Below are 11,810 nucleotides of genomic sequence, written 5' to 3'. Positions count from 1 at the left end.
GTTTAATCATGATAAATCAATGAACTGAAAGTGATTAATTAAATCTGCATTTAACTCATGCATAATAAAACACCAATCATGCATTATCCAAAAATAAAAATAAAAAATTACAAGTCAAACTCCTGCCAACAAATATCAGCTGGCAAAGCTCTGACTGCTGCTCTGTGGGTCAGATGGGTCACATCTTAAGATTAATTGAAATGAAAACCTTTAAATGTTAAAGCAGGAGAAATGTAATTAATCAGACCGACTTCAGACAAGCTCAGACTAGTGTTTTTTTTCACTCCAGGAATCAATCAACATGCTGTATTTTGATGAACCACATCATTAATTTAATATATAAAAATATGTGCATTTTTCAATCAGTCAACAATAATGACAATTTTATTGTAAGAAACAAAGAAATAGCCTGAAACAAAAGGGAACTAAAAATCAGAAAAAAAAGAGAGACATACAAATGGGAATTACTCTACTTTCAGTTTTTCTCCTTTTTCCACAAATGAAAGATGTGTAACGCAGCACAACAAAAAAGTGTAGAGTTGGATGCTACGTTTTAAATACCAGAACTACAGCTCACTGCACTGTTGTTTCCCACAAACACGCTGACAGTTTCCATTTTCAATACCATAACTCGGGGCCAATGATAACATCTTCATATACACAGCAGCACATTTGGTTTGCAATGACAAAAATGGTGTGATGATGATTTCACCATCGCTCAATAAATAATACAATGTTCGTATGACTGATGATGGAATTTCAGGCAACTTTATGGTTATCTTTACGTCTACCATATAAGTAAGGCTGACTGGTGACAAACCACCAAAGATGAAACACCATTCAACATGAATGATATCGGATTTAAAATATGGTGGTGCAAATGTCCAGATGCTATCAAAAAAGAACTGATGTGTTCAGGTATGGAAACTTTTTTTTTGTTTCTCACATCTCTGCAATATTCTGTATTACATAATCAAAAGTAAAGCACTTTGAGTGACACGAATTTTATAACAGCAATTCAGTGATACAAATCCATTTTGAACGGGACACAGATGCTGTTCTTACTCCTGATAATGACACACAATACATTTGCAGCATTTAGTGTGAACAATAAGCCTGGCAATCGGCTAAATTTGCTTTTTACACCTTTCAACCAGTTCCATCCACAGTGCCAAAGTTACATTTCAAATAAAACACAATCAAATGACAAGTCTGCCCATAAAGTCTCTGATTCAAGTACCAGTAAACCATCCATCCGTCAATGGAATCAACATTTTCAAGTGCTGATCCTCCTAAACAGATCTTTAATAAATAATATCACAACTCTTTGATGTTGACAAATGGTGTAACATTTCTTAATTGCCACGCAAAATGCTGTTACATCTACTCCAATGTACACAGGATCAAATATATTATGCACGTTGTATAATTAAAAAAAATAAAATAAAAAAAAAGACACTTAAAAGTGTATTGAAATGTGACGTTTTCAACGCTAACAGAGTATCTAACATATTAAAACCAGCCAAGCATCTTATATTTCCTCAGCGATCTGGTTGTGGTATTTCCTGTGCAGCATTTCGCTCGTTTACTTAAAGTGCAACTAAATCTACTTTTATTTACATAGACAGGAACAAAATGTTTTGCGTGCACTAGGTGCTAATAAATAAAGACGTATGGTGTGTGTGATGATAATGCAAAATAATTTTGTTTGGCACAAGTTGGCATTACGCTTTTGCTCCGTGTTACAATCAATCAATCAACTGACAAAATATAAATATAACCTACATAAATGCCACTTTTAATCACCTGTGTTTGTATGTTTTTTTTAACAGCAATAGGGCTGCAAGTAACAATTATCTTCACTACAAATTACGTTGCCAATTATTTCCTTGATTAGTGTTTTAATTAGTGTCTATAAAATGTAAGAAATGGTGAAAAAATGGACATTGCAAGTTGCTGGAGCATAAATCAAACCAAAAGAGGTTCAGTTTCCCATCATAACCACACATATAAGACATTAATTTGGGGCATTTTTGCTTGAAAAATTATTGTATGGACAGCTGACTGATGGTTTTAGCTTCATACTGCCAGCAATGTGTCTTTGGTGATCCAATCACAAGTGGACCTCGCTAAACACAAGTGCTAATGACCACCCAGACACAGTGTGGTCCGATCACTCAAACCATTTGCGGAGTTGGTCTTGAACACATTTGACCACGTCTTTTGTGGTGTAAACGCTTATACGCCCTAACAAGGACCGTGTCATCAATGCAGGACATGTTGGTTGTTTTGGCGACAGTATGCTAACGCTCTATAACTCGCCCCGGGACTCTTTGATCTTCCAGTGATTAGGTGATGTAGACAGTAATAAAATCTGAATACAAGTGGTCAGCTGGAGACACATGATAGGCACAGGTATGAACTATGATGCATCTTGGTTGTCCACTTGTGTTCAGATCTCCAAAACCAGATATAAACAGGCTGTGTGTTTCCTGTTATTTCTGTTTTTTATCAGTAATATGAAATCCTATACTGTTACTATTAGAGCTGCATTCCATGATATGAAAAAAATACAAAACAGAGCACAAACTGCTTTAACGCATTACACATAAAAAGTACATCGAACATCTTTTTAACTTGGTGAAAGTCGATGTTTACAAAAGTCATACTCTTACAAACAGACAATATACACCCATGGTATTATAGTGCAAGAACTCTTGTGTAATCAGAAACCACGCCGGATAGTTAGGGGTTAATAAATGTCTCACGGCATTTCTCCTCCTCCTCCTCCTCCTCTTCTGGTTTTACATGCCTCACTGGCATCACAGACTGGCTCTGCGCCTAACTTTATCTTTATGTAATCAAGTCCACCCTCTGCCTTCACTCAGGCTAGCATGCAGTGGCACCTCCATGTGGTTGCAAGGTCAGCCGAGGCCAGTTAAGGTGACTCAGTTGTGGTTATGATGTCACTTGAGGACACTGAGGTGTCCTGTGTAGCTGGGCTCTCACAAGGGGAGGCCAGAGATATCTCAGACTTTTCTCTCTTGCTACATGAATATAACGGCTTGCTTAAAGTGCCGGCGCTGTATGTAAACACATCTTCAGCTGCTTCAACTGTTTCCTCCTCTGGACTTCTCTGTCTTTTAGGTGATCCAGGTAGACACATGGAAATGGAGTCGAGTGGAGTCGCTGCCTGGCAGCTCCCATGTTGATGGTGCTCATGCGTGGTCAGGACTTTGCAGGAGTCGTCGGGGTCTGACCAGCTCAGTTTTCTCTTCTGGAACAAGAAAGTAAAACCAAAAATAACCATAATGAACCAGGGTCTTAAAGGAAAACTACAGTTCATTACAACTTGAGATGAGTTGAGTTCTTGAAGGTGCAAAGTCAGTGTCATCTGCTAAATAATATTTTCATAGAGGACCCTTTTCTGCTTATTTTCAGGTTCGTACTTGTATTTAAAGTTTCTACTAGAACATGTTTACATACTTTTAAGGTCCAGGGTGTAGGATTCAGTGTTTTCTACCTGTGACATTGCAAAACAGAAACTACAAAGGCAGACACAAAAACGCAAATGGCCTTATCTAGAGCCAGTGTTTGATTTGTCTGCTCTGGGCTACTGTTGAACTACATGGCAGACTCTGCAGAAGAGGAGCCACTCTGTATGTAGATATAAATGGATCAATCTAAGGTGATAAAAACACAGCCATTCTTATTTTCAGGTGATTATAAATGAATGTTATGATATTACATACCATTTCTGTCAATAGATGCCTCTAAATCCTACACACCGGACCTTTAATGGTTAAAAAAAAAAAAAACACTTCATTTTCCTCTTCCTCATACTGTCTGTGCTGGAGCACCTGTATTCACCCTCTGTCTGAGACACTCTGTTCCAGCGCCTGTCTCTTTAAAGACCCCTTCCTAAAAAACCACTGATAAGTGTCTCTGGGTCTTCCATATCTTGGCATCTCTGCACTATCAGTGCAGCTGAGGAATGATGTAACAGAGAACAGCAGCAATTTTTACAGTGAAAAATCACCAATAAAAGCTTCTAAACACAACCGCACATCTCCAGCAGGGACATGATCCAAAACTTACATAGTTCCCTGACATTAGCATGTAGCAACATGTACATTAGCAGTGCACTTGTTATCATATAACAGACATAACATCCAACGTGAAGCTCACCTTAACTGGCATGTGGAGCTGGTTTTGGCGCCAGTGTGGTTGGAGTCTGGGAGTGGCAGTCTGGCTCGGTACATCTTTGGACTGAAATGCCACCTGAGGGAACCATATTTTGAGCAACATCTCTATTTGCAGAAGGGTTTGAAGGTATTTCTCACTGCAGAAAAAAATAATAAAAAACAGGCATTAAAGACAACAGCTCCATTTTCACTACTGTCATAATATGAGGCTTGCTACTTGTTGTTGGTCTTACCCCATCTCAGGTCTTTGTAGAACTCCAAGAATCCTTTGCAATCTGTCCATGGCAACACTCTGCTGGAAAGTGGATAAACCTGCAAATATAAAAATAATATACCATCCATCCATGTCAAGGCAAATATGCACTTAAATATCAAGAGGCACTAAAACTTGAGAAGAGATGGTACTCATGTTCAAAGCTTAATCACATACCTTTGTGAAATCGCCCGGTCTTTAGTCCATGTAGAAGCTCAAGCAAAGGGCGGATAAACTTCTGCAGATCTGCACACTGAGAAAATAAGAAGAAGGAGAAGTTTTACTACTCCAACTCATCTGCTATTTTGTCGACAGAAATACTGAAACAAAGAAATAGGAATGAGTTTAAGGGTGCTCACCTTCTGAGCGAAGGCCAGGTCCCCAGGCGTCGCTGAAGGTGAGCCTAACCTGGCAGCTCCTGGAGAAGACGTTTGGTTCAGATGCTTAGTTTTGTCTGGGCAGCATTCAGGCTGGTTGATTTTAGACCTCGAGTGCAGCCGATCTGAATGAGCTGGGAAACGGAGGTAATTCCCAGAGAGTGTGATTCTTTCACCCGAGGGAGACTTTCTTGTTCCACTGTACCCTTCTCCCTCGGAGAACACGTCTGCTTCATCCTCAGTATGCTCGCTCTCACTAACGATGAAGCTCGAGCAGGAGGTTAGCGAGTCATATGACGGCCATTTAGAAGAGCTGCCCAGTGCATTCATCTGTGGAGACAAGGACATAATGATGTCCAATGTTCATTAAGCACAAGCTTTCGCACTGAGCAAACTCAGGTAGGGTTGCAGTATGGAGTGCTGCAGGAATGACTCCTAAATCTTGGAAATGAGTTAGCATTTTAGTAACAGTTCTCTCATCAAGAAGTCAATGGGTTTTTTGAAAGAGGTTTTTGGTTAGATGCCCGAAATAAAAACTGAGGTTAAAACAACCTCAAGAGATTTTCATGTTTTGTTCTACAACATAAAATACACCATTAATAATACACCATTGTTGCTAACATTTGGCTAAATGAGTCTATTTTCTGCAATAATCCAAAAGCCAAATCTAGTCTACAAATAAACATCATCCTTGCAGCACTCCATTACATTATCAGTATACTACATACTAAAGGAAACCTATCAACATCTTCCAATTGCACAAATCAATGCATACCTATGATATTCCCATCCCCATAGCGATTATTCTGTCAAGCATTTAGTGCACTGTGATACTGGCTAAATAAAAGGTCACTGTACTTTTGCTCAAATATTTCAGTATTACTACTTTTTAGAAGATATTGACACACATATTCCTCATCATATTACTCATAATACTCAGTTATATGTGTGCAAATGTAGAAACTGTGTAATGGAGGCTTTAAAGACAAAAAAATACAAGCTATGTCACTGCAAAAATATATTTTCTCATAAAAAATCCTAATATTGACATTATATCAACCCTTAATACCAAGTAAAGGGTGTGTATGAACCTTAACGTGTTCATATTGTAGTCTACATCCAGCAAAAGAACCATGCAGTATCATGCAGTACAAATTATAAATGGTACGGAAGAACTGTGAGTAATATCTTCACCCAGTCTCAGCAAGTGCAATGTAATTGAGACGAGGACATGGCAAGAGATCACGTCTGATAAACAATCACATAGGAAGAGAGCACAAATCAGTGCAAGCAGTGCCATGACTCACAAGTATTCACTCTAAAAAGAGACACGTGTGCGCGCGTGTGTGTGTGTGTGTGTGTGTTCACATCTATCTTTGTGAGACTCAATTTGAGTTTTAGACCTCAAGTGAGGACCCTCTGGCTCCTCGCCTTCAGACAGACCTTCAAAAGGCCTGTTTGAGGGTTCAGACTTGGTTTTAAGGTTCAGGTTAGAGTTTAGGCTTTCATTAGTAATGGTTAAGGGTTAGGGTGAGGGGCTAGGGAGTGTGTTAAGTCAGTGAAGTTTCCTCAAAAGTATAGCAGTGCAAAGGTTTGCTCTGTGCTCTAGTAGAAAGTGCTTGGCCATCTGAGCACAGATGTTAAACATCACGCCCACTTTTTACTCTGCTTACCTCCTATAAACCCAACAGCAATAACAAACCCTCCTATAACTTCAACAGCAATAACAAGCCCTCCTATAACCTCTACAGAAATAAGAAAGCCTTGAACCACTTTGTGGTTTTATCCTTGTACATTGCACACAATCTCTATGTCTGAACTTTTGCATATACTCTGATCAATATTTTTGCACATAATGCACCAAACCAATGAAACTATAAAGATTATAGTTTCCCTCCACATTACTGCACAGCTCTCGGTTCACTTACATTGTACATATATTATTGTAGCTTATGTTTTTCATATTTTCATTGTACTTTTGCTCATTTATATTTATGTTATAGACTTTTACAGTACTTTGGTTTTTTTTTTTAATTTCTGCTAAATATGTTTATTGTATGCACCAAACACCAAGGCACATCACTTGTTAGTGAAACCAACTTGGAAGTAAACCTTATTCTGATTCTTAAGTTGCTTGACGTTAAATATTTTTGAGAAAACGGGGAAAAAATCCATAAAAACAGTATATAAATTATGACGTCAGCGATGCCGCCGGAAGTCAGCTAAGCTAGTTAGACAATTTGTAAGATATGACCAAAAATGGCTACTTCACGTTATTCTATTTAACGTATTAACAAATGTACAAGTCGAGTTTGAAAACAGGTTTCTTTCTCTAAACATAAAAAATGTCAGAGGAGAGTTCTTACCTTCTAGCTGGAGCAGAACTGGATTCACAAAAACGGTCAAACAAAACGGAGGCGCTCGTGCGGGCACGTTTCGCTGCTTAAAGTAGTTGACCAATTCCCAGTCGTACAGAAGTGACCTCAAAGAAGCTAACGGCTATCTCTGGAAGTAACGGTGTGTAAGCACAGTCTGTATCACGGACAGTATTTGCGCTCAGTCCCACCCTGTTCCTTCTACCTCGGCCCGTGTTTCGTTTACTTTGTCAGATTTCCAACCTGTTCAAAATGTACCCACGCAACTGACGCTACACGTGCTGGGAAGGTACAGAGCCACGATTGGCTGAAGGCGGATTCCATCTGTTCCTCATTGGCTCATAGGCCTGGCCAATCAGAGGCATTCACAGCGCCGATTGGCTGCCGAGTGCGAAGTTCCCACCGCACCTCTCACTGCAGCACGTGTGGGTGGTGTGGCTGCTGGAGGAAGACAGGGACAGCACGCGGCAGTTGGCATGTGCTGAAAATTTTGGTATGCAAATTAGGTCACATGTGTTATTAGATACAATACTGTGGGGGGAATAACAGCGTAGTAACGTGTCAGGCTGCTGGTGTTTACAGTGTGCCGATGTATCTCTGTAAGTGTGTGTGTGTTAGAGAGAGAAAATGTCCAGACATGAAGGAATGTATGTTCATTGTCATGGGGTGTTTCCAGAGGCCTCATTCAAACGTGGTGTACGTGCTTCATGTGAGGAGCCGCTGGGTGTCTCGAAATTAACATAAGATGAGGACTTTGTAGGTGATCCAGACTCCCATGGTAAACACTCTGGACCGGATCGAGTGTTACACAACATTGTTTTGCCTCTCCTCGTGCTGTTGTAATACGTGACTCTGTAAGTGAGACACAGTGTATAAAGCTGAGGGGATTCATTTATTGGGATATTTGGGTCTATGCAAAGCTGCACCACAGTCTTCTCAGACTTCAGATCTGTTAGCCTGTAGTATATATTCAAGTAAGGACAAGTGAAGTTCAGCTCTCCACATCAGGATGTGTGTGTGTGTTTACCTTTGTGCAAAGCTGTCTTTTATTTCTCCATAAAGATACACCTACTACATTATGGGCAGGCTAGATGTGTGATTTAGCCATGGGTGTATTATATATTATTATATATAATTATAATATTGTGTCTCATTGCGTTTGTTTTGTGTCTCTTGGTGGTCATTTTGTGTCTCCTTGAGGCTGTTTTGTGTTTCTTTGTAGTCATTTTTTTTGTCTCCTTGTGGTCATTTTGTGTCTCCTTGTGGCTGTTTTATGTCTCTCTGTAGTTTTTTTTATTGTGTCCTTGTGGCTGTTTGTGTCTCTTTGTGGTCGTTTTGTCTCCTTTTGGTTGTTTTGTGTCTCCTTGTAGTCATTTTGTGTCTCCCTTTGGCTGTTTTGTGTCTCTTTGTTGATTTTTATTTTATGCTTGTGGTTGTTTTATGTCTCTTTGTAGTCATTTTGTGTTTCCTTGTTTTGTTTTGTGTCTCTTTGTAGTCATTTTGTGTCTCCTTGTAGCTGTTTTGTGTCTCTTTGTAGCCATTTTGTGTCNTTTGGCTGTTTTGTGTCTCTCTGTAGTCATTTTTTGTCTCCCTGTGGTTATTTGTGTCTCATTGTGGCTGTTTTGTGTCTTTTCGTAGTTGTTTTGTGTGTCTTTGTAGTCATTTTGTTTCTCCTTGTGGTTGTTTTATGTCTATTTGTGGTTGTTTTGTGTCCCTTTGTAGTCATTTTGTGTCTCCTTGTGGCTGTTTTGTGTCTCTTTGAGTCATTTTTTTGTCTTATTGAAGTAATTTTGTGTATTTTTGAGGTAATCTGTCTTTTTTTGGATTCTTTGCATCTCTCTGGTCATTTCTAGTCTCTTCCTGGTCAGTATGTTTTTTTGTTTGTTTTTTTTGTTTTGATGAGACGGACCAGCAGTGTTAACTTTTCACACCCAGTGGGCCCGTTCAATAATCCATCCATCATAATGGCAAGCCCTATTAACATGTGGCCATCCTCCTACTCCACTTTCTCCCAAATGATCATAAAACATCTTGTAATTTTGATAAAGTGCACCTATTAGGTCCAGCAGATACTCAAGGCATGAAAAAGCTTCTTTTTTTTAAATCAATTTGTGGCTGCACTTTTAAGGAATAGTGTGCACTTCGAGTAAATTGAGCCAAATGGGAGTGTTGTTTGTTTGTGCTGGAGGAGCTTCTTGGTTCAAGTTGAAGTGAACGCTGATAAGACAGACGAGATTATGAGATGTGGCATCATAGGCCTATTAGAGCTGGAGACAGAAAGCTTGGGACGCACAGTCTTACATAGTTACATAATAAGATTGCTTTATGCTGAAGAGTGAATCACATATTTTGTCGCATGCAGAAATAGGATGCTGTTATCTGCAGGAGGCTGTGGCAACTACTTGATGAGCTGACACGGCTGCTTATAACCACAAGGAACATGTTTATGAGTATCACCATAATAATAATGATGATAACAATTAGTTACTTGTTTAGGGAACAAGTAACAGATGCTAGAGGCATGGGAGAATGAAAGGAAGAGGGAGTGTCAATGAGCCAGGCGGTCAAACCGCTGTGAAACATAATTATAGTTCAAACAATAGTGATGGATTGCCCTTGTCGTTGCCATTATCACAAAATGACTTGATTATGAGTTGGGCAGAGCTCCCAAGAGCCTGTCGAGTTTCCAAGCAGTCTGCACTGGGTGCCCATGCATATCAGCAGATCATTGATGTCCTTGTGTGTCGTCCTTGTCCAGAGCTTCTTGATATGAAAACAGGCTTGATGCATGCTCCTGAGGTATGCATGTGGAAATTTACTTCCACTTGTTTTGATTGCAAAATAGATACCATCACCATGCAAATAGCACTGAACGATAATATCGGTTAACCTGCATGTGCCCTCTGCTGTTAGGCAGCTTTTTCAGTGGGAATTAGGCTACAAAAAAAACATAAGCAAGTTTGGTTGATGGTTATGTTGCAATTTAGAGATTATGAGAAAATAAACCAGATTGTAATTAAGCCATGGAATATATAACATATACCAAGGGTCTTCAATGTTTGTCAGGCCAAGGACCCCTTAGGTCAAATAGAGACGGAGCAGGGACCCCCACTACATATATCACCTTGCCATTAAAGATAGGTTCTGCACTGTGATTTAACGTTAGCTAGCTCACGGTTGCACAAGAATCAGGAACAATTAGCCAATCATTAATGTTGAGTACTGTAAATTAAATGGGTTTCTTTCAATGAACAAGCCAATTTATCTTTGCTTATATGTTGGATTCATGTTAATGTATATTTTCAACACACTTAAAGGAGCTATATATAAGAAATCTAAAGCAAATAGTCGTAAAATCCTCCTAATATGTCACAGAGACTAAGAAATAATGTTCATATAACATACTGATCTCACCGACAACAATAGTACAGCCAGAATATTCGCATTTAAAAAACATTTTTACAGTCCGCAAATCATGTTTATGTTTTTAACTTGTGTTTTGGCCTGTTGTGCCACCCACCGCCGTCTACCAGTCACGCAGTCAGTAGAGTCTCAGCATCAGTTACAGTTACGACTGAGCTACAGCAGCATGGCAAGCAGCATTAGCAGTGTCCTGGTACATAGCATTAGCAGCCGGCTCCTCCTCAGCTGTATCCCGGCAGCAGCATTAGCAGCAGAGAAGCCGGACTTGCTTGAACGGTCCGCTGGAAAATCAAAGATCAAGGACGCGGCGACGCGGCCCTGCCACGGCACCCGCCCGTGGGCAAACAAATCAGTCTCCAGCGTGCCGCTGTCCAGCAACCTCGAATCTGTGGTGGAGGGGGGGGCGGACACGACTCACAGCAGTATTTTGAATTTGAGTGCAGTAACCGTTTTGGCCACATTCTTACATACAGCGCCTTTAAATTTTGTGTTTAAAAAAAACCCTTAAATTATCAGGCAGTTTAGTGGCCCCAGGGCATAACTCTGAGGACCCCCTGTTGTAGACCCAGGGCATATACTGTATATCATTTTATTTATTTCAGTGGTGGCGACATTTGAATTCAAGGCCTAACAACAAATGAAAAAAATCTCAAACAAAATCCTGAATTTGAATAAAGAGATTCATCAGATTATATAAGTTACTTATGTTGTTTGATTGCTGCTAGACTGCCCTGTTACAAAGGTGCAGGCCACACTTTGTTTGTGGCAAACAGATGAGCAAAGAGATTATTGATCTCAGTGAAAATGTCATTTTTGAAACTCTTAACACCAGCGAATATGGACTGAAGCAGGATATGACATTAGATAAAACATGTTGTGAAATTTGGAAATGATTATGTCCATCTTTTTTCAATGCTTTTTGACTTTTAGACTTTACAACGCTGTGGTGTAACTGGATGTGTTTGGATCACAGGAGTTGGAAAAACAATCCTATGCAACCACCACATGAATGTAATTCTAGAAGTAGCATAATATTTGAATATTTGAATGTTGATTTTTAATTCAAATGTCAAGCTGTAATCTATTCCTTACTGCCCTATTATTTTAGCTAGTCTTTTTTTCTGAGTTTCATAGTTATTAGCTGTTTGTGTCATCTAAATTATATTACAATTAAGCA

General features: G+C 39.5%; 1 protein-coding gene across 1 annotated transcript; it reads right to left on the bottom strand.

Moving 5' to 3' along the window:
• Window positions 1-309: 309 nt before the first annotated feature.
• ciarta (circadian associated repressor of transcription a) lies at window positions 310-7,469 on the bottom strand. Its single transcript, XM_050035095.1, has 6 exons — window positions 7,202-7,469; window positions 4,818-5,165; window positions 4,636-4,711; window positions 4,439-4,517; window positions 4,189-4,342; window positions 310-3,277 (listed from the first exon to the last, which is right to left on the bottom strand). Exons 2-6 carry the CDS (start codon window positions 5,163-5,165, stop codon window positions 2,939-2,941), a joined length of 996 nt encoding a protein of 331 aa, XP_049891052.1. The 5' UTR covers window positions 7,202-7,469; the 3' UTR covers window positions 310-2,938.
• Between the last annotated feature and the right edge of the window lie 4,341 nt (window positions 7,470-11,810).

Source organism: Epinephelus moara, chromosome 22 (assembly GCF_006386435.1).
Source record: "Epinephelus moara isolate mb chromosome 22, YSFRI_EMoa_1.0, whole genome shotgun sequence".
Taxonomy (NCBI): domain Eukaryota; kingdom Metazoa; phylum Chordata; class Actinopteri; order Perciformes; family Serranidae; genus Epinephelus; species Epinephelus moara.
Note: the sequence above shows the minus strand (reverse complement) of the source record. Positions and strands in the feature narration are given on the sequence as shown.